The sequence below is a fragment of the Perna viridis genome, chromosome 7 (genome assembly GCF_037379345.1).
Source record: "Perna viridis isolate PV_CMFRI_1.1 ecotype Kerala chromosome 7, ASM3737934v1, whole genome shotgun sequence".
In the NCBI taxonomy this organism is placed as follows: domain Eukaryota; kingdom Metazoa; phylum Mollusca; class Bivalvia; order Mytilida; family Mytilidae; genus Perna; species Perna viridis.
This window is the reverse complement of record NC_142451.1, coordinates 22,839,788-22,864,060: the sequence shown is the minus strand read 5'-3', so window position 1 is coordinate 22,864,060 and position 24,273 is coordinate 22,839,788. Positions and strand designations below refer to the sequence as shown.

Genomic DNA, 24,273 nt, shown 5'->3' with positions numbered 1-24,273 from the left:
AGACGAGCGCTACATCGTCACTTGTGATATATCTTCAATTACGGTAGCCATATTGTAAAACTTTTTTTCAGCTTTGTACACAGATGTTCATATTCAGCCAATTTTTTTTTGTTTACTCAGATGCACATGAGTAATGGATGTTTTTCTTTTCCCTAACATAACGTCTTATTCAGTTGTTATAATTGTGAAATGAGGAAATACAGATATGAATGAATGAATTTTCTAATTTTAAGAGAATGTTTTTGTAATATTAAAATTTATTTTCTGATATAAGATATTGATTTTTGTCCACTTTGGCTTGTCATACGCTTTTATATCTATGGTTATCAATGTACATTAATTTACAATTTTTGTATGCATGCAATTTGAGATAGATTTACATTGTTTCTGTAACATTGCTGTTCCTTATAACTATATGCAGGTCATGAAAGATGACAAAGATGAAGTTATTACGAATGTACAGTTAGTACAAATCAAAACCTTAGGTTGCTGTTGCATGCGCTAGGGCATTGTTCAATGTATCATAAAATATTATAAAAAGAAACATTCATTTACACCGTTAAAACAATGTGAAAATTCATATAATTGAGTAAGAACCTTAATCTACGGATTAGAATGGAATTTATGCGGTCTAGTATATGTCGGTAAAACACAAGATCGATTAGACAATCGAACGTGCGGGAATTGATATCACTAAATTCCTTAGTTTATCAACATTTTAATGAACAGGATCATCCAATCCCCTCTATAAAAGTTCGAATTGTTGAAAAAAACAATCCCATCCAACGAACAGTCTTGTCCTAAGTGAAAGCTATCGTGGGGAAAGACAGGAATATCGGTTACGCACACTAAGTACTGCAATACTTTACTGGTATATGAGGTCTCCATGGATGGTTTTGTTCCTTTCATACAACAACCTCTTAGACTTCATCACATTCGAACCGAACGAAACTCTATTCTACACCTCTCATCTACTACCAACCTTTACATAACAGATTTGACACTCCTGTTCCTGAACCTACCTCATGAATTTATAGACTTATGGCCATAGTTTGGGTATTGGTTTCCACAGCTCTTTAAACCAGTTTGTGTTAAAGGTAAGGACGATGAAAAACGACCATTTCTTCCATTACTGTTTATAAATAAAGGTATAGATGCAATTAATTTGACATCCTCCATCACAAATCGTCACAAAATTTCCTCGTATTTCAAAGACAAATCAATATCGGTTATTTCTTATGCATATACTTCACCTACTGCAACCAAAATTTCAATTCAAAAGGTCTATTGCAGGACTTCGATATCGAGGATTTCAAGACTAAACCATCTGACTGGTCTTGTAAACACTCTCCATTCAAATATCGTCCTTCCGGTCACGTCATTACGCGAGATTTAAACTTCACCGGAAACGAATCTCCCCGTAAGGTTCTTTCTTAAGGTCTAAGTACCATGAACTACGCTCTATAAATTGGAATTATAACTTTAAAATTCTTATGGCTACCAAGAAGGACTAGGCAATAAAATGGATAAAACAAGAACAAGAAGACATTAATTTTATGTCAGAATGAGTAAAGGCTGTAACGTCTTTAATTTTGAGGCGTATGAAAGTAGGTCGATTGGTGTCAATGCTTTATCATTTATCAAAGACCCCGATATAGCAAAAACATTTTCTACTATACATAACAAATATGAAGTCGTACCAGCAGACAATGCTCAAAACAAGATTGTTTTGTCTGCATAACGTATTATATCCAATGCTGATCATCAGAGGTAGAAAGTAGAAAATAATATCAGTAATAAAACGTATACTGCTACCACACTCCCCAAAGAGGAGATTGTGGGAAACCTAAAATCTGTGCTATCCTCTTAAGAGTAATCAAGAGAACCAAGGTTATAACGGTAATCAAAAGAATGTAATCCAGGGACAAAGACCAGACATGGAAAACAGACATACACAAAAAGAACATGTAGTAACTAAAATCATACATACAAAGTGACAAAAGCAAATGAGCAACTCGGACTCCACTAAAAACTGGGAGCATGGACCAGGTGCACAGGTAGGGTAAGAGTCCTATGCTTTTCTAGAAACATCCGCCGAGTTGCTCATAAAAAGTCAAGTCCGGGGTAGACGAAAGAGGAAAGGAAAACTATGACACGTTGAACAAATCAGTTTTCATGAAAGTCTCTCGTCCAAAGACAATGATTGTGATCTGCCGTTATGTACTGAATTCCTGAACTCCACAGGAATCCATATAAGCAATGCTACATAGCTAAATCTGCTAAAGGTACCACTCAACTTCTTTCAAACCTTTTAACTTCTATACTCACAGCTGTCAAAGAGGGTCTCCAGTCCTACTACGACAGTTGTTGCTATGGTAGTGGTATATTAATTCAATGTGGATCCTGAAAAGTTCTAAAGATCTTCTGGAAACCCTAAATGTAAAATAATTATTATAATACAATAGCATTAAAACCTATGATTTTTTTTCAACTCTTTATACTTCTATTCCCAATCTTCAGTTAAAATCCCGATTTAAAAACATTATACATCGATGTTACGAAAAAAAAAGACGGAACACCTATATACAAATATGTAGTTCTTGGTAAAGATTCTTCATAATAAAAAAACCGATTCCATGTGATCTTCCAAATATACCGAAGAAGTTGTCAAAATAATATCCACATATTTGTCCAGTGTGTTGGACGCGTTTTGCAACATACGGTCGTCATTCCATTGGGAAGAAATTGTGCTCCTCTACTTGCTGACCTACTCTTTCACTCTTATGAGGCTGACTTGATAGCTGATCTGATCCAAAAGAAGGAACGTCATTTAGCTAGATCTTTTAATCTCAGTTTCCGCTATAAAGATGATGTATCATCGTAAGAAAAATCTTAGTTTCTGGGATTTGATACATCTACCTAAAATAACTTGAGATAGAGGATACTACAGATACTATGAAGTCAGTCTCATATCTTGACCTACACTTTGCGGTCGAAGGTAAAAGAAAACTATTGACAACTTAACGACAAACGCGATGACTATTCATTCCGTTGTCAACTTTCCTTTAATCTCTGGCAAGATTCTTTCAGCACCCGCATATGGAGTTTGCATATTAAAACTCATACGTTCTGCTAGAACTTGCCGTACTTATGCTGAATTTTTGTATCGCGATAGACTTCTTACAATTAGGCTTATAGAATAGGATATTGTTGCTACATGATCGAAGTCATCACTGCAGAAGTTTTGTGGTCGTCATTATCAACTCGTGGATGGTTACGGTGCATCCATCTGCACCATGAAAACTGATTTGTTCAACGTGTCATAGTTTTCCTTTCCTTTTTCGTCTGCTTTTGACTTGACTTTTTATGAGCAACTCAGCGGGTGCACCTGGTCCATGCTCCCAGTTTTTAGTTGTGTCCTAGTTGCTAAATTACTTTTGTTACTATGAAATATGAACGGAGCGTCAGCGACATCCTGTAAATGTAGAATGTAAGACCGGAACTAGGTATGGTTAAGAGAATATTAAGACCAGAACTATGTATGGTTAAGAGAATATTCTGGCCGAAGTGACAAACTATGTTGACAAGGAAGATAGACGATAGCGCAAGTGCGGAGAATCTGCTTATATTATTTTTATATTCATTTAAGTTTGTATTTATTTAATACGCTCGCGAAGGGGCGTTAATGGTTCTTTTATCATGTAGGTTCTGTTACATGTATACTTAAGGCCATGCACAAAAGACACAAATGTCCGGTTTCAAGGCGACTTATACCTTCAGTTATGGCAGTTATAGTTTGCTGTAAATGCGACTGAGAACCAAACCAGGCTTGGAAAATATTCGTTACTTCGATGATTAAATACATGTACAAATTGAATCAAAGCTTTTTTTCCAAGATAATGATTGCCAAAAAAGTCTAAAGTATGGCGACAAGATGTAAACGAAAATGACGTAACCACCTTCAATTCTTTAGTACCTAAAGTTGCGAAATGATAACGAAAAAAAAAAAGAAACCGACAAAAAGTGAATTGAAACAAAATAACTGGAAACAAAAGGAATAAAAACGAAATAGAATATAAATAAAAAAAAAGAACAAATCGAAACAATATGAAATGAAAGGAAATTAAAATAAAAGATTTTTTAAAAAAATTATCGGGGGTTTAATGTGATAGAGGTGTCAATTCTCCCTTCCGTTACGCAGAGAACTTCCCATATCTTAATTTTGCTTCTCCTACACCACTAAGAGTAATTTAATTAAACTTTCATACAATCTTTCAGTTGGGAAAGTTGGATATTTTGCATTGCATGCACAAAACAAGATTATTTCATGTCCGAGATTAATGACCTATTCTTATTGCTTTAACATATGGTAATGTAGTATTCACTAATGCATATGTTAAAATGTCAAAAGTAACTCTTCAATGAAATAAACACTATAGATGCTGATGTATAGGACATTATCAATAAACTGACTGCTGTTGACAAGTGATCATTTTGTTTTCAACATTAATATTGTATATAAATGTAGCATCATTTGCTATTATATAACAGCATGACGTTTTCTAGACAAAACAAATGAGTGTTCAAATTTATTCTTTGGGCAATACCAATCTGTGTCCCCACTTGTACAATTAAACATTTTTTAATATAATAAACTGAATATGAACACATTGTGTTACGTCTTTATTGAATCTCCGCCATGTTATGTTGATTTCATCTCTCCACTATCATATCCTTGACATTTGTTTCACCATCGGGATAATTTCATTTTAAAGATGGCAATCATTTTTTCTTTAATTGTAAACTAGAAATCACCAATCAACCACCTTCTGTGAAGTTATACCTACATCTATGACAAACGTGTCTCTCCATGTAGTTGCAGGACTCCAAATTTTATTTTAACAAAGGCAACTTTGTTCTTCTGATCACATTTTTCAATAAGAAATATAAGTTCAGTAACATTATCCGTAGTTTGCCACAAGGAGACTGTTATCTCGTTGCCAACGAAAGTTTCTCCAATATATTCAATGGTAAAGTGTTCAACTGGATAGCGGGCAATATCCCCAGTGAAATACACAAGGTTTTGTGTTGTCGAAGCAACGCATGCACAATCAATACATGACCTGATATACACGGATTGATTTGTGTGATTAATAGCATCACAGTCGCTGTAACGAATAATAGTTTTATATTCAAATTTTTTTTTCATCAAAATGAAAATGTGGAATGGGTTGCTTTTGAAGTATAGAAGAAAAGTCCGGACACTCCATGCGGACTTTGATATATTCTTCAGAATGTCTTACAGTTTTCCTCGTTATTCTATCCATGACAGCAAACTTAGTGTAGCGTACTGCTAAAAGTTCATTTTTCCTTCCATCGTAAACTCGGGAGACTCTACAAAACGTAGTTTTCCCTGGCTTTCCTATACTAGTTTCCAACATAAATTTAACATTTGAAAAGTCCCTGTACTTATAAAGACTTTTCTGAGTATTAATTACTTGCTTCAGAGTGACGATAATGACATTTGGACCATAATCGAGCACATGCCCGTCTGTTTTCATTATTGTTACCTCAACCAAATAAAAAAAATAAAGACAGGTTCCACGGCGTTATTATACCTATAAAAACAAACAAATGACTGTAAATTCATTATTCTTTCTATGAAAAAAAAAAGGTTTTTGTCTAAAAGAAGATATAAGGTACTTAATGGTTTGTACGGCAGTCTCAACAACACCTGTCCTATATTCCCTTGACAGACATAAAATGAAGGTTATATGGCAGTCAGATCAGTAATATAGATCAACTTTCAGATTTGATCTGTTCGAATATTGATAAAAGGATAGGTTGGTAAACTTTGGTTTATATTTTTTTACGACATACCCCATCCTTTCATTACCAGCTCTCAATCCCCTTCCCCGATAGTTTTCCCAATCACTAAATAAATTCATACATTGCCTGTGATCGAGGTGATTTACTGTGCAGCAAAACCAACCGAACAATGAATTCTACATATAATTTTTATACAATGATAGCCTTTCATGTGTATCAACCACAAAGTAAAGAGCGGTATTTATTCCTGTTAAGCTAAATCCTTGAACCTCCGCTATATAGGTGACGTATTATTATTAAATAACACGTTTATGGGATTTGATACAACGCATCTAGGCTAAAAACCACTAATTCCACTTTCCATAGGCTTCTATGCTAATTTCACCATATTCAATGGCTTCTCTGGACTTTACCTTAACTTTAACCTACAGAGGACTATATATCAGCATGATTCTACATATGTCAGCTCACAATCCTCAGAATGGCATGTGGGGTTAGCAGACTTGCAGTGCAGTACTGGTCACCGGAAGTGAAGGGTCTATAAATAGCATGGGAAATCCCAGTGTTTTCACAAGATAGGGGTATATTTAAAAATCATTATGGAGATTAGGCTTCACATCACAAGAAGCAAAATGCACCTATAAAATGTACAGAAATGTTTTTCCTTTCAGAAACTGTTTAAATTTTTAAAATAAGATGAGAACTTTTTTCACAGCACTATGAGGAACAGGGGTAATTTCTGCGTAGGACTATTTTTGCGTACGTTCCAAATGCTCATTGGTTGAATTGGTGGTCTGTAACCTCTACACGAAATAACATGATATAAAGGATACTATAGACACTGTGAAGTCAGCCTTATATCTTGACCTACACTTAGAAATCGATGGTAAAGGATAACTCTGAACAACGTATTCGACAAACGCGATAACTTTTCATTCCGTATTGTCAACTTTCAAATAAATGTAATTTGGGTGGGCTTTTGACATACATGAATCATCTCCTGACTGCTTCTTAAATAAACAGATACTTGTATACAGATTTCCAAATCCTCTCCGTTCAAATGCTTGGAATCTTTTTCATAAAAAAGGAAAGTGTATAATTAGTCGTAAATTATGATGTCATGATATAGAATATTATAAATAAAATACATACATAAAATGAGGGATCCTCCCATTTTTGTTACAAAATTTAGAGATCTATCTCAAAATATTATGGAGTCACTGTATCATGTCTTCAATTGTTTTGCTGATTAGGCTACAAGTAGTGGACAGAGGAATGTTTAACTTCTATCCATGTAAAATTCAGACTCTATCAATGTTAGAAGTGACTCATAGTGTAGAAACCGAACTCTGCTGGAGTATTGATAAGGATCTAGGGTTAATGCAAGGGATGATATGGAACATGCAATGTCATAATTATTACAAAAAAATTGAACTCATACAAAATAGTCTATATTAAAGTTTATGTTTCCCAAAACGTGGGGCAAGTGACATCCCGTACAAATTATTACCTCGAAACCTAAAAATTTAGATGAGGCGCATTATTCCCGCTCGACCTAAAAACTAAATTTTACCGAAATCACAACATTTTGAAGTTTTGGCGGAAAAAGCAGTTACCATCGCAACAGCGACTTTCCCATGGTCTTAAAATCGGAAAATTTAGTTCAGCATGTCATTTTTACCCAAGAAACCAAAATTTCATGCAGATCGGACCACTTTTAAATTTTGGCAGGAAAATTCGTTGCCATGTCAAAATTTAAACTTAGCATGTCGTTTTCGCCCTAAATACAAAATTTTATCCAAATCGGAGCATTTTGACGTGGAAATTAGTTGCCATGGTAACAGTGACTTTTCGAATCTTCTTGAAATGTCAAAATTTAAACTGTCAAATTTGCGGAGCTGGACTTAGTGCAGGCGGTGTTGCCATAGATGGCACAGCGGTACGAGTTGGAGTACCGCGGCAATAATAAAAACTTTGCTAACAAACTTGATACGCGCAATCTTACGAAGATACGTACGTCTAAAACCAATAAAGCGAACTATAATTTTACCAAATATTAACGGTTCAATCTAAATCGCAAATGCATTACCTTTTCGTCGTAACATATGCACAGATCAACACCTACATTACACAAATTATTTCAGATAATACATATACTTGCCTTTTTTCATTTTAACCAGTTGACTTTTGTTTTGTTGATTTCAACTGTTTATAACTTACTTCAAGGACTTTTGATAACATTTGTATGTTTAATCTGCAATCTGATATTGACCGGCTTTCATTATTGTGAAAGCAAAATTAAACAAGAATTGGCTTTTTTGAAAATTTGGATGGCCCGCCACATCATATGGAAAATATATTTTTTTTCTTTTTTAATACCTATGTCACTACCTGCAAACCTGGACAATGGGCAGTGGTTGTAGGAGTCAAATGTGCAGATGATAATGAAAAAATGCTGAATGCTTTTGAGATAAATAAGTACCTTTGTGAACTGATTTTTAGGTGTTTTTAATTGTTTAATATATGTTTTACAGTGGCCGGATTTTAAAACGAGTGGCTTAAGATCACATCATAGTACTTAAACCCCGCCGCATTTTTTGTGCCTGCCCCAAGTCAGGAATTTCTGGCCTCTGTATTTCACCTTTATTTTTTTTTCATGTAACTTGATTATATAGGAGCAACAATTTCGCTGTATCTATGTACAATGATATTTTGGGGGCAGCTGCAGTCTGCCCTATGGTATGAGGATTTCCTCGTCGATCATTGAAGACCAACAGGTGGCTTTGGGCTGACATTATCATCCCGATGGGGTGTTGTCTCTTTGACATATACACCATACATATTCTAGTTATATAATAATTGTTTAGAAAATAGTTGTTGGCATAAAGATAAATGTGTTTGGTTGGACTTAACAAAAATGTATTTGGTTTGATAAATAGCAAAATACTTGAATGATGCAATATAGCCATCTTAAAGTTGAATTTTATGTTATTACTTGTGTAATATTTTAAGTTGTTGCTGTTGTTTGTCACCTGCTCCTAAAGAGATGTAAACCTCATTGATTTAGATTAAACAACTATTGTTGGTCATCTTAAAAAATGAAATCGAACGAAGTAAATGAACATTTATTCTAACACATTGAATTCTGACATACATGCATATTATAGTTTTATTTCCCTGAAATGTATACTATTTCCTAAGGGAAGCAAGACTAATGAAATAAAGTACTAGCGTGTGTAGACTCCTATAATTCTACATTGACTTCTTCATTAACAGTTGACTACATTACGTAATTTGATGTAATAAATGTGAACATGTACATTTTGAACATTACGTATGAAAAACCAGTTCTTTATATAAACACATTAAAAATGTTATAGTTTAGGGATCATTCTCTTGCTTCCTTTATTAAAACATTTCTCTAGCCCAAACTTGCATTCAACAAATGACACTTCCTGTTTTTCTCCACTTTTATAAAGGAGAAATTTAAAATTTCTAAAATCGTTTGTGTCTTGCCACATAGAAACGACTAATTCATCCCCAGCAAAGGTTTCTCCAAGGTACTCAACAATAAATTCGTATACTGGGTAGCAAGCCATATCTCCTTTGAAATGGAACAATTTGTTGCTGAAGGAAGCAATGGTTGCACAATCTATGCATGATTTCACATAAATTGAATTGTTGGTGTGTTGGTTTTGATCTAAATCACTATATCGTATTGTAGTCTTATACAGGAAAGTAGACACAGGCTGATCTGGGGTAGGCCTCTTTTGAAGCTCTTTTGACATATCAGCACAGTTTGAATACCTTTCTAAGTATAAACTATCTAGCTTCAAAGGTCGCCTATCTGCTAGGTCAATTTGAGAACACTTACTGTATCGTTCAAACAAACATTTTCCAGTTTGGGTTTCAAATACTTGCGAAACTCTGGGCATAGTACTTTTTCCGGGCTTTCCTGCCAGCATTTTTACAGAAATGCCAGGATTTGAACGAAAGTCAAATTTGTAAACATCGTCATTTATTTTCATATGAACCTTTACGAATACGAAAATCGAGTCCGAACTACGTAGTGTTTTAAAGTTCATAAAATCGGCTTTTTCTTCCATTGTACTTTCAATTGTGTCAAGAAACAGGCTCATGTTCCATACACTCCATGTATCTACAATAATAAAGTACAATAAGTCCACCAGCTGAGATTATGTGCATCAATAAGAGAGCATACATTTGATTTCAGTGGGGGGGGGGACTTGGATGAAAGTTTCCATCCAAAAATATAAGTCCTGCATTTTTAAAATTTTTTGCTCCCCTGGTTAAATTTTTACCTTTCGAGGGAAATAACTCTAACAAGGAGTTGTCCGACAGTTTTGACTAAAAGAAGACTTTGGTAGGATCTTTTATAGTTTTCAAGATATTGGCTCAAAACTGCCAAGAACATATTTTTGCCCTTCAAGGGCAATAGCTCTAACGAGGAGTCACTCGACAATTTTGATCCCCGCAAATTTTTGTCGGCCTGATCATGAAAATCATTTCATCAATTGACAGTATCATTCTCTCTATCATAGTTTTCAAGATATTGGTTGAAACTTTTTAAAAAAAGTCATTTTTCACCTTTTAAGGCCAATAACTCTTACAAGGAGTCTTCTGACAACTTTGATTCCTGGATACTTTTGTAGCCTTATAAGGATCATTTCATCAATTGAAAGAATTCTGCTAAAACTAACGGTTTTGGAGATACATGAGGACAAAATTAAGACTGACTTCCTTATTCTATTTTTAATAACAATCGCCATGTTTTTCCATGGATCAGAAATCCCTACATCAGCTCTATGAAAGAGTAATCAAGGGAACCAAGGTTATAGCGGTAATCAAAAGAATGCAATCCTGGGACAAAGACCAGACATGGAAAACAGACATATACAATAAAGTAACTAAAATCATACATACAAAGTAACAAAAGCAAATTAGCAAACTGGGGTTCACTAAAAACAGGGAGCATGGACAAGGTGCACCGGTAGGGTAAGCATCCTCTGCTTTTCTAGAAACACCCGCCGAGTTGCTCATAAAAAGTCAATTCCGGGGTAGACAAACGAGGAAAAAACTATGACCAGTTGAATACATCAGTTTTCATGGTGCAGATGGATACACCATAACGATCCACGAGTTCATGATGACGACCATACAACTTCTGTAGTGTTGACTTCAATCTTGTAGCAACATAATCCTGTTCCTGAAAAATATCCTAAGAAACATTTATTCTAAATTTAACTCCAACATGGCTTAGGTCTCACTGACCACTTCTAACGTTTCCATTACTTTACATGTAAAACAAGTAATTTTCAATGTTTCACTGTGAATTCCCAGGAGATACGATACCATAAAGTTGCATACCATTACAAAGCTTGGAAAATAAGGCTTTCAAAATCATTCCTTTAATGGTACGATATCCGTAGAAATTTTTCACAAAATTTACTTGAATAAAAAATACTGAAAATCAACATTTTTACCTTTTCTGCTAACTGACAGCATGGAGGCAAATTACTCACATATGTAAACAATATTCATACACTTTTGTAGTAAGTTACATATGATTTTAAAGTACACATTCTAAGCTTTATTTTGACTACTTTTAATCAGAACACACGTAAATAATGCACATACAATGTCTACGTTCAGTGTGTTTTTGGTACTACATAGGAGTGGCCATTTAACCCGGAAGTGGTTAGTGAGACCTTGACAGATCAAAAAGAAAACATGTTACAGCAGATAGACCTTATTCCGTTGAACACTTTAACCCCATATCAGAATTTGGCTAAACCTAACGGTTTTCGAGATATATGCATAAAACAACTGTCTGATCCCTATGTTTTTTATTTTTAGTAATTGTGGCCATGTTTTTGACGGATCGAAAACCCCCACATAAGTTCTATGCAGGATACCCAAAGGCACATTCATACCAGGTTTGGTTGCAATTGGTCAAGAAGTGTCAGAGAAGGATTTTGAAAGAAATAACATTAAAAATAGCAAAATCGTCAAAAAAGGGCAATAACATGTCTAATCAGATTAATACGAAAATTTTACCGAAAATAGATCTCACCATGTTGAACACTTTCACAAGTGTCAGAATTTGGCTAAAACTAACGGTTTTCGAGATATATGCGAAAACCCCTTTGTTCCATTTAGTAACGGCGGTCATTTTTTGACGGATTGAAAATCCCCACATCAGTTCTATGCAGAATACCCCAAGGAACATTCAAACCATGTTTGGTTCCAATTGGTCAAATAGTGTCAGAGGAGAAGAGTTTTGAAAAAAAATTGCTTTACGACGAACAACAAGATATCGTATTTATTTTATGTTATTTTCAATATGGCGTATGTTGCCTGTTTATTTCAGGAATTGTGCTTTTTTCAGATTTCATCCTAGCTCTTCCCACAAAAATCAAATAGTATCCTTAATATGACGTGAACTCTATTACCTAGTTAATATGACGAAGGTGAAACCTTTTAACGCTCCCGAAGAAACATTAATAAAAACAACTTAGTTTGATAATTTTTGTCCGCTCTGATTTGATGAGTTAAACATTTTATTCAATAAATTGAATAGGATTGGCAAGGCCTATATATATCCTCTCCATACAAGGCAACAAATACAACTTGCAGATAGAAGATATTCACATGACATGAAAACACATAAAAGAGTACATTGATTGATAATGATTATACTCGAGCACTTTTGTATTTAAATTAACATTTTACTCTAAAAAAATTGTAATAGTAATTCTCTGTGCAATTTAGATTATAATGCATAATGTTTCCATTATCTTCAAATTAAACTCTTTTTTTTATTTTTTTTTATTTTAGAATATTATCAATATACATTTTTTGTGGAGAAAGTTCAAAGATTGAAAATTATTAACTCGCTCTTGACAAAAGAGGTATTTTCTGCATATTTCATGTTTTCTAGACAGCATGCACCGATCTCTTCATTAAGGAAGATGGAATTGATTTGAAATGATTTTTAATATCTAGCAATAATTAAATTAAAGTGCATGATAAAAATATCATTTATAATGCTGATGAATAGATCAATTAGTTTTTTTTTTTTTATAAAAAAAAAATCAATATTTTATGAAAAATTAAATGTCTGTCAGCAATATAATGTTAAGGTCTAAGCAGACAGGCTGCATTGACCTCCTGTGGTGAGCATAGTAATTGCAAGATATCAAGAAATGATGATTATTTTCAATGTGGTCCCTACAGTGCGGACAGTTTTGGTTATCAGTCAAGAGATGAAGAAACAAATGTTGAATAAGACTGCTTGCTTCATTCCTCAATCTCTGATTTGATATATTATACTCATAACCTTCAAGTATGGTAAATTTTGTAATGATATATACTTGTCCTAAAGCATTATGCTAATTGTCATGGTCTGATATGTCTATTGGCCGAAATGTCTGGCATTCATAAGGAATTAATGGTTGTCATGGTCCAAAATGTCTTTTGGTCGAATCGTCCGGCGCTGATTAACATTATAGTTCTTAAATTTACGAAACGTCTTAAAAGATTTCTTTTATTGCATTTAGTTTCGCTTCATTCTGTCCCATTTTGTACAGTCAAATTATGTTTTTATAACGATTTGATTCATTTTATTTAATTGATTCGTTTCGATTTTTTCTTTCATCGATTATTTTCATGTCGTTTTGGTTCATTTTCGTTTCGCAATTTTTATGACCCGAGAATAATGGGTAATATTGATTACGTAATTTTCGTAAACATCTGGGCGCCATACTGCAGACTATAAGGCCAACCATATCTTGGAAAACTAATGATTCGATTTGTATTTAATTATCGAAACTAGCAAATATTTTCCGAGACTGGTTTAGTTCTTAATCGCACACATACAAGTATACGGAAATGAAGCTGTCATTATGCTGTTTTTCAGGTACTGAAAATGTCTCAGAATGTGACGATTCTATTCGCTACACTGCTCCATCGGATCAAATTGATACAGAGAAGATATGTAAACGTATAGAAGGGTCTGAAAAATTCCCGACGATGTTAGAACTGTCAAATTTGCGATGCAACTTTTTGGCCGTTCCCTCCGCGGGACTCGAACTCCTGTGACATATATGGCAACACCGCCTGCACTAAGTCCAGTGCCCTAGACCACTGGGCCAGCTAGGCTATATAAAAATTTAGCTTTCACTGGCCGGGTCATTCCTCCTCGTACGATTAATCTAAGGCTGTAACTTAGTACACGATGTATGGTAGTACGGGACAGTTCATTTAGATATTATTATGTAGGATAGAAGATCAAATTAATAATGCATGTCATAACAAATCAATATTATACAAACGTCTCAGAATGTGACGACTATTCGCTACACTGCTCCATCGGATCAAATTGATACAGGGAAGATATGTAAACGGATAGAAAGGTCTGAAAAATTCCCAACGATGTTAGAATTGTCAAATTTGCGATGCAAATTTTTGGTCGTTCCCTCGGCGGGACTCGAACTCGTACCGCTGTGACATCTATGGCAACACCAACTGCACAAAGTCCAGCGCCCTAGACCATGGGCCAGCTAGGCTATATAAAAATATAGCTTTCACTGCCGCCCTAGACCACCCGTCCAGCTAGGCTATATATATATTTGTTATTGCGCTAGTCACGGTAATTGGTTCGATTGTCGTGGTCCGAAATGTCTTTGGGTTTTTGGCAATCGCATGGAACTATGGGTAATGGTACTTTCGTGAACATTGGAGCGCCTTCTGTTGACTGTTTTGACAATCCATATCTTGGAAAAAATATTATGTTTTGAACTTAATCAAAAACGCTACTGAGACTGGTTCTGTTCTCAGTCACATTTTTTCGAAGTGTACGAAAATAAAGCTGCCATTATACTGTTTTTAAGTTCCTGAATTTACATGCACAAACCGGATATTGATGCCTTTTCTGCCCATAAGTATACATGACCCAGTTGATAATACAGCCATTTACGCTCCCTTCGGCAGCGTATTAATAAAGAAACAATAATTCTGAGAATTTTGCAAAACAATACATAGTCCCCTATGACAAACTGAGGAAATGACCTTGATTTTGAACAGACGAAGGGATATGGACAAAGACAAAAAAGATGTTCAAATTTATTTAACAGATGCAGATTTGCAAAATTTTATGCACGGACAATAGTCCAGATTAGGTTTCAAATTCCATACCGATCTAAATGAACAATTAAACATTTTTATTTTATTTTATTTTTTGTTATATTAACATACTGTCACATTCAGATAATGTTAATCGGTTTTCTTTGGAAAATACGCGTGAAAACTGAAATTTTGGTATAGCGCGTAAAACTGAAAGTTGGTAACTTCAGAAAAAAAATCAACAAAAAGGAAGGAAACGTAAACTTGATCTGTAACTCATGAAGGTAGACTCACATTCCAAAAAAAAGCTCAATATCTGCAAGCGTTTAGAAAAAAAAACGGAAAACTTAAAATTTCAGTATTTTTTTCAAAGTTCAAGGGCCATGACTCGGACAAAAATCAGCGGAGCGCAACAAAACTTATACTTGATCTGTAACTTATCAAGGTTGACTTACATACCAAAAGTCAGCTCAATATCTGTCAGCATTTAGAAAAAAAGTGCGGAAAACATAAATTATGGTAAATTCATAAAAATTCAAGGGCCATAACTCGGACAAAAATCTGCGGAGCGGAACAAAACATGCACTTGATATGCAACTCATAAAGGTAGACTAACATTACAAAAATCACCTCAATATCTGCAAGTATTTAAAAAAAAAAGAGCGGAAAACTTAAATTTCGGTTTATTTTTTTTTCAAAGTTCAAGGGCAATAACTCGGACAAAAATCAGCGAAACGGAACGGATCGTAAACTTGATCCGTAACTCATAAATGGTAGACTTACATACCAAAAAATCAGCTCAATATCTACAAGCGTTTAGTAAAAAAAAGTGAGGAAAACTTCATTTTTTTTTACTGACAGACAGACGGATGGACGGACGGAGTGCATATCTAAAGTACCCTTCGGTTAAAGGTTACAGACCACCAATTCAACCAATGAGCATTTGGAACGTACGCAAAAATAGTCCTACGCAGAAATTACCCCTGTTCCTCATAGTGCTGTGAAAAAAGTTCTCATCTTATTTAAAAAATTTAAACAGTTTCTGAAAGGAAAAACATTTCTGTACATTTTATAGGTGCATTTTGCTTCTTGTGATGTGAAGCCTAATCTCCATAATGATTTTTAAATATACCCCTGTCTTGTGAAAACACTGGGATTTCCCATGCTATTTATAGACCCTTCACTTCCGGTAACCAGTACTGCACTGCAAGTCTGCTAACCCCACATGCCATTCTGAGGATTGTGAGCTGACATATGTAGAATCATGCTGATATATAGTCCTCTGCAGGTTGAAGTTAAGGTAAAGTCCAGAGAAGCCATTGAATATTGTGAAATTAGCATAGAAGCCTATGGAAAGTGGAGTTAGTGGTTTTTAGCCTAAAGCCGGTAAGGGACTAAAAAGTAATGAAATCGTATAAGTTAATCCAATTTCATAGTATTTACACATGTTGGCTACATGTTTCATTAAGCTATCCACTTTGACAGATTCAAATCATTTTAATGGCTGAATTCCAAATAAACCCAATATACCTCTTTGGCAGAAAAATATGAAAATTTTACTCCATTAAAAAAACCCATAATACTATAGTTCCTACGTTACTTGACATCAAAATGTAAATTTTAAATAGAAGCACCTGTTTTTTTTTTCTATGGTGACTATATACAAATAAATCTCCTCTGTGGATCTATTTTAGGCTTCATTTTCTATATGATTGTGGCAGTTCAGTGCATGCGAAATCATGTTTTATGAAACACTTAAAAGAGATATGGACGGAGGCCCATGGCCAAGGTCGATGTCTCTTTTAAGTGTTCCATAAAACATGATATTACATGCATCAAGCTGACATAATTGTTTTACTACATATCTCTGTAAAAAATGTATATTTTGGTATACTTTTAATTTGGTCGAGTCAAGTAAAACCACTTTTTGTATGTATTTGTTATTGGAAATTTATAAGCAAATTTAAGCAAAATCCTAATATATATTTGACCAATTGTGAATGTTAAAAGCTGACGTCACCCGTGCAGCATGACTTACAATCAAAACGTTAAGCTAAAAATATCACAAGACATGGGTATACCAGAAATACATTGTTTAAATGGAAACTACAAAATACGACATGTAATAATATGCATAAGTTCGCTATCTAGTATGTGAAAAAAAATTGCAAGACATGGGTACAACTCATTAAGTATCCGCGAAGACCTAATCGGTAAATTGTCCTAATTTGTTTAAAGGGGCGGATTTAGTTCTGAGTATGGAGATATTTTAAAGTTTAAAAATATCGAATGGACCTTTGCGCATGTAATTGAAATCCAACGAAATATCACGTTTTTTTAAATGGTGTTTTTTTTCACAGAAAGATGCTCCATTCAAAATGAATGAATAGAAAGAAGTGTCTCTTTGGTATATCAACAAATAAATCGTTAAAAGTTTTATTAGATTTAAGAAGAAAGAGACTGGACATCTTTAACTATGCTCTTACCTCCTCTGTCATCAAAACTAGTATATAAACCACTGAGAGTGACATCTGCAGAAAAATTGTCAGCACTGTGTATAGTCAACGCGTTCATGCCTGGAAAGCAATAAAAAAAAAAAACGCCAACCTGAAACTTTGTCCACATATATATATAAATAGTATAATGATTCTACATAACTTTCAGAGTAAGGCTAAATGTTATACCCATCATCGGCTCATTCTTTGATGAAGTAAAAGAGCCGTTTGCATCGACTCGTTTACGGAGAAGTCATAGTTTGTATAATGAATGACTTTAAACAAGTTTCAGTCTTTCTTTATATATCATAATGATTCGCGAAATTATCTTTTGCCTGGTGGATCATGCACGTAGCATTTTCATATGATGAGAAAGCAGATTTGAACAACAAATGGTTCTGTAAACTTTTCAACTTTTGGCCGTCTCCTATAGAATTTCAAGCAGAAAACCATTGGGTACCATCGTCTTTTCCAGTGTATTTCTGATGAGAAAATTGGTGCGCCTTACAAACGGTGTGTCGTATATGTATTTTATTCATAAAACTTTGTTTGTTTTCTAGAACAGTCTGATATAAACAGCCGTTACTGTCATGCACCTATTGAGGAATGGTGAATTGCAAGTGTTTTCGCAGTGAAGAAAAACAATTAATTGTATTCGTTTCTTCTTCTATAATAGTAAGTAATAATGAATGATTATAGAATTGTATAATAATGTGGTAAAGATTCTGATTTAGGCAAAAAATGTTTGTTGTTTGATATCCAATAGAGATATGCCAGTTATTTAACACATGGAAATATAGAAATATTAATTGTTCCGAAAAGAAGTAAATAAGGTGTGCTATAATTGGTAACCAATCAATCATATCATACACTCAAAATACACACAGACTGGGAAGAAATTCTTGTTACAATAAAAAAGTATGAAAGTATCTTTTTCACTTTGCATCATGGTTTTAAAGTGAAAAAAATTACATTGTAAAAAATATTTTATAGTTGAAAGACAAAAAAGAAAAGGAAAAGCACATGTCTATGTACCAGCTTTCTCAACGACAACGGTTCTTGGGTTGGCCGGCAAGCTCTAATTTTTTTTTATTTGAATTTATTGGTTCGATACAGAATATTCCATAAAAAACACACACAGCTACACAAATCAAAAAGTTGTCCGTAATTTCGAAAAAAAAACTGTATCATTATCGGTCATCACTTATTTTATTAAGTACAAGTCTTCATACACATTAGACAGGAGGTGATTCATGCATATCAAAAACCCACCAATTTCCTGTTCAAAAACAGTTACTGACCACATAACAAATCTTAGTTTTTCATTTGGTTGTTGCGCTTCTGAGATAAACATTATATAGATTGTACATGAAATTGGCACTTTGCAAGAGTTGTCGTTCCTGATTTTGTTTGATTTGGTTGGTTTTAGTGGGCGATAAATGAATGATTTTCTTGAAAGTGCAGACCTGGATACAGAAATATTTATCATTATGTGAAAATATAGCATATGTGGACTGCACAGTTGGGTTTTTCTACACCATGAATCACTTTACCATGATTGGTAATGTCTGGATTTTATGTGGACTGGTACTTAAGTGGTCATTACTGTTTTGGGCATATTTGGTTTCTTTATGGCTTTACAAGGTCTGCATGTGACATACCTGTCAACCATGAAAAAAAAATAGGATTCAATGTTTAAAAACTTCCTGAAGTATACATGTATATTATTTAGTCTCAGTCAAACTCATAGCAATTTCAAACATATAATTAATCTAATATTTTCACCAATCTTGTAATATCAAAACTTAATTTTAAGCTAACCATAGTTCAAATTAAAGCTAGGCATACATGTAGTTCAGGCTGGGCATATATAATTCATTTTTGATGCATATACCGCCCCATGTACATTTACAGTTTCGTGAAATGAAAATAGTGAAATGCCTCTAAGATCGATTTCGACGTTGCAGGGAGGGGATCTAGAAAATCATAAAACGGGAGAAAGCTCGATCCAGAAATTTGAAAAAGGGGGATCTATAGTCTTTGGCCAAACCTAGCAAATAAACATAGAATCTCCTTATTGATCCACTACTGCATGTTACATAGACAAGACTATACAAGTGAGGGATACAGTCCAAGGCTCGGATAAGATATGTTAATAAAATCAACTACTGTCTGGGAGTTAAACTCAACATATGTCAATGCCCTAAAAAATATCCCGTGCCACGACCTGATACTAATTTATACAATATCTCAAGTTATAACATATTTACACAGATTCTTCTTTTACAATATTCACAAGGTCTACCTAAAGCTTTTAACTCAAGTCCTATCTGTATAAGTAAACCTATAGAGTACTTCTTTTGTATAAGTACAATGGCCTGTTTCTATCAAATATCTGTGCCAAATCTAACAAATCAACATAAATGTCCAACAAATGAAGTCAATCCAATCCTCGTTGAACCTCCTTTTTGATCCACCCACAGGGGCTTGCTTCTACTATCAAATTATAGTGTATAAATACTGGAGGAGCTGCATATTTGATACTGGAAGCAATCCCCTGTTACTGCCACTGCATGTCACTTAGACAAGACTTTAAAGTTTACAGTCCAAGGCTCGGTTAAGATATGTTGATAAAATTAACTTTTGCCTGGGAATTAAACTTAACCTCACTTAAATAACATAAGTCAGTATTGATGCCCTTTAAAATATCCCGTTCCATGATCCGATACTAATTCATACAGTATCACAATAAACACAGATTCTTACAACACAATTATACACACCTACCTTCCAGCTGAAGTACTATCTATAACCCTAGTAAGTACGGTGGCCTGTATCTAACAAAAATCTTTGTTATTCCGACGCAGTCGATAATGAGTTCGCTTTGACATCTCGTGACACCCATGACGCTGGATGCAAGTCTTTCCGGCCCCAAACCTGTCCGGCCCAAAGTCGTTCCGGCCCAAAGTCGTTCCGACCCAAGTCGTTCCGTCCCCAGTTTTTTATTGTATATTTATGTATCATTTGGAAACAGGACGATGTTGAATGATCATGACCACCAATACTGAAAGAACTGAATACAACAACAAAAAAGTTTCAATATATTTTACCAGCATTGGAAACTCCATGATTAATAAACAAGGCAAGATTTTTCATATTTATTATAATAGTTTAACAATACAGATAACAATTTAGCATCACAAAATGTCACAATTGTCATTAAATGACTATAACACACGTTCACATTTTCATTAAATAACTATCACACACTTTCACATTGTCATTAAATAACTATCACACATGTCACTCGTCGTCGCTGTCGGAATCAAATGGTTCTTCATCAGCTTCTGGTATTGGTATCTGTTTACAGCTCTTTCTACATAGCTTGGTTTGGCTAAGTTGAAGTCATCGTCTGCAATAACTTCCTGCATGGTGTCTTGCACAATGTCTGCTGCCGATCTGTAGGGGTGTTGTCTGGAATCCTGTATAGCCTGAAAAATATAATCTCTTCATTGCAAATCAAACAGGTTAAGCAAATACAACAAACACATACAACAATCATCAAAACATAACATGAACATCAGTATGAAAAACAGTATTTATAAAATAAAAGGTCTTTATGTGCTTTAAAATACCTGAGCTCTGACTTTAGTCTTCTTAACCAAACCAGGGTCACTGGGATGAAGATGAGGATTGGGTCCTGGAATAAACTGGTTACCACGTTGTACTACTGTAGCCTTGCACCAAAGACTAGTACTGCGTACACTACACCTCCAGTTGGTAGTACGGACACCTGCTTTCTGAAAAAATCAAAAAAATCATTTCATTTCAAACATTTTATTATAATAATCAAATAAATAAAATAACGATGGCATATTTATTATATGAATATTTGAATATTAATCTTAAAAAATACAAGGATATTATATGCATTACATATTTCAACTATAAATACATTCATTCTAATAAATATTAATTCTTGTGCAACTTAGTACATGTACTATTATTTCTAGTACATTTGATTTACTCGTTCATTGATATTTTGTTATAAAACATAAAAGCATACCTTCACAGTATAAGCGAACCCGTCGCTGCTTACTAGCTTCTTGGCCTGGCGTTTGGTACCCGTCTCTATCATCTCGTACATAACTTGCTGTTCTGGTACATCCTGGTCTGAAGGAACTGCATCTTCGATGGGATTTTTTTTTTGTCTTGAATATTTTCAATCAAAGCAGACAGTATTGTCATATTGTAGATATTGTTTTTTTTTAATAATCTACTCCTTGAACCAATTATTTACTTTATTGAATATGAAGCAAAGTTCAGTGGTCACACAATCTACCAAATAAAAGGTGAAAAAATGTGTTGCGGGTATCTTTTTTACAGATAGTATACTTTTTTTTTATATAGTTGATAAGTTTTCAGATAAGTACTCTTTTCACAAAATGTGCGAGAAATAAGGCAAATTTTATCTATAAAATCTATATGTAAACCGTGTGAAAATCACCAACATTTCTTGAAATCAAGTTTAGTGACAGGCTATTTCAGTTATACTAAAAATAACACAAGATTTCAATAAAAGTATTAGGTATCATCTACCTTAATGAAATCCTTCAATGCTATTGCAGGAATTTACACCCCTGTCCCAATTGCATGATTCTTTATCGTTTTAATCCATAAAGACAAGATTCAAAACATGACAATGCATACTCATTTTAAAACATACTAATGCATCATGCGAACAATCCTATATGACTATAACATCTACATTACATTTAAACTTGTACAAGTTGCACCGAGTAGCTCTTGATTTTACTAATTGGAAAGAGATGTTGCATATATTACGCAGCCTAAGCATAAAATTACACTGTCCACTCATGAAATCTTGATGTTTCACAAATTCTACTTCCAAAAGTTTGTTTTGCCTTGCTTCGCTCGACATTTCATTCTATTAAGGCCCCTTAACCTGTAATTCTCCCCCCCCCACAAACCACCTATCTAACATGTTGTTTCTCATGTGCCTGAAAATCTACAAATCCATTTGTCTGGAGCATAATCTAAGCACTTTATAATCTTTTACATTTCAAATACCCGATGTAATCTAAAAAAATGAACATGTTAGTCCAATTTTAAAAAAAAAGCTTCTTTGGATGGCGATAACTTTTCGATACAAGTACATTTTATAGAATCACCCATGTTCTTAATAGAATTTGCCAACAAGAATTATTCCATCAGAAGACAACATGCTTCCAGTTTTAATAATAAACCAACAATCAACAAAAACACGAGGAGAGAGATGGTTTGATAGAGCGGTCATCGTTTCATGAATGATATGGAACATTAAATAGGCGAATGCCTTCAAGAAAAAAAAAAACATTTAAATTTATATATTCAGACAAGCTCTCCATTTTGTTAAAATAGCAAACGCTAATTTTAAGTTCGCTGTATATATTCATATATATAAATATATCAAGTTTAATCTACACCCCAACTCTAGAATCGACACACGGTTGCAAATTTGTCATGCATATTTGGTCGTTCCCTCAGCGGGATCAGAACCCCTTCTCTTTTCTGACGTCTTTGGCAGCATCGCCTGCAATCAGTCCACTCGGCCAACTAGCCTATATAAAAGTAAGCGTTAGTTAACCTAGTGACGATGTCTCCTTAATTTTCAAATTTAAAAATTATTTTCATGAACTTCTAATTTGTATGCTTCATTTGTATGACTATTTCATAGTAGAGTATTTTTTAACGGTTTCTATTTTATTATTCATACATACTCATCGACACATATATTTTTTGTCTATTTATATGTACTTGCATTTTCCTAGTGATTTTACATATGCAAAATAATTGTAAAGCACTTAGAGCAATGCTTTCAGATAAGCACTATGAAAGCCCTGTAAATAATAAGATGCCATTTTTTAGGTGATGCACATGCCTTTAAAGTTATGTTAAACAAAAAAGCCAAACTTTACGTATTATAAATATTTTTAAAACCCAGAGAAGAACCATCGAGAAGTCTTTCTGTAAAGAGTTGCTTATGCTGGATTTTTGTTTAGTAGTAACATGGTTGTTTCTTATAAAGCCCTTTTAGAGTTCTTTTTAGGACTATTATCATTACTCTAATACATACAACATGTAAAATAGAGCTTCAAACATGTGGCAAAAACAAAATAAAATCAACTCCTTTATACATCTTATTATTCATTGAAAATCCCTCAAACTCGTATCATTCATTATATTATTCTGTATCCTACCAGACAAAGCTAGTGGGTATGAGAATATTCTTTGGCAACAAATTGTTTCATAATTCGGAAAGCTACTTAAAAATACTATAGGGTCAAGTCACTACCTTCAAAATCAGTCCAAGCCTTTCTTAGTGGTATAGCACCTCTTGGTATAAGTCTTAAAGAGAATTATGTATGTTTGTCTGACTTGTTTAACTCGTTTCCAAAACTGTTTGTCACAACATTCAACTTCAATCCAAGCCTACCATTTAATGTAGGTGTCCTCTGTTACAATTTAAGGAAATCTGTATGTCTAGACAAACTGGATAAAAATGTTTGTATATGACCCTTAATTCCTAAGAAGTCAAGTCACAACACCCAACACCAATCAAAGCCATCTTTTTTCTTGTATCATTTTCAAAGCAATTCACACATCTATTTTTTTTTAAATCATGTAGAAATAAAGAAACCATTTGTCCACAATAAGAGACATACACATATTATCATAAACATTGTGCACTTAAACATGTAATAAACACTAATTTGAAATATAGTGGTTACATATACTTTTTAGT

At 34.0% G+C, this 24,273-nt stretch overlaps 2 protein-coding genes and 1 long non-coding RNA gene across 4 annotated transcripts in view; 1 reads left to right on the top strand and 2 right to left on the bottom strand.

The window, feature by feature from the left end:
• Positions 1-8,938: 8,938 nt before the first annotated feature.
• LOC148611842 (uncharacterized) lies at positions 8,939-20,414 on the bottom strand. 2 transcript variants are annotated; one of them, XM_088592756.1, is made up of 3 exons: positions 20,256-20,414; positions 17,460-17,549; positions 8,939-9,988 (listed from the first exon to the last, which is right to left on the bottom strand). In XM_088592756.1, exons 2-3 carry the CDS (start codon positions 17,545-17,547, stop codon positions 9,204-9,206), a joined length of 873 nt encoding a protein of 290 aa, XP_088448882.1. In that variant the 5' UTR covers positions 17,548-17,549; positions 20,256-20,414; the 3' UTR covers positions 8,939-9,203. The 2 variants fall into 2 exon arrangements, with proteins under 2 accessions (XP_088448882.1, XP_088448883.1); XM_088592757.1 differs by having other exon boundaries at positions 20,252-20,409.
• Positions 13,576-24,273, top strand: part of LOC148611840 (uncharacterized) — a 12,484-nt gene continuing 1,786 nt past the window's right edge. Inside the window, exons 1-2 of the long non-coding RNA XR_015924237.1 lie at positions 13,576-13,768; positions 18,029-18,143. This is a non-coding gene — a long non-coding RNA (uncharacterized LOC148611840). The remainder of the gene's footprint in view (positions 13,769-18,028; positions 18,144-24,273) is intronic.
• Positions 20,668-24,200, bottom strand: LOC148611841 (uncharacterized). Its single transcript, XM_088592760.1, has 3 exons — positions 21,535-24,200; positions 21,104-21,268; positions 20,668-20,959 (listed from the first exon to the last, which is right to left on the bottom strand). The coding sequence occupies exons 1-3, from the start codon at positions 21,613-21,615 to the stop codon at positions 20,741-20,743; spliced, it is 465 nt and encodes a 154-aa protein (XP_088448886.1). The 5' UTR covers positions 21,616-24,200; the 3' UTR covers positions 20,668-20,740.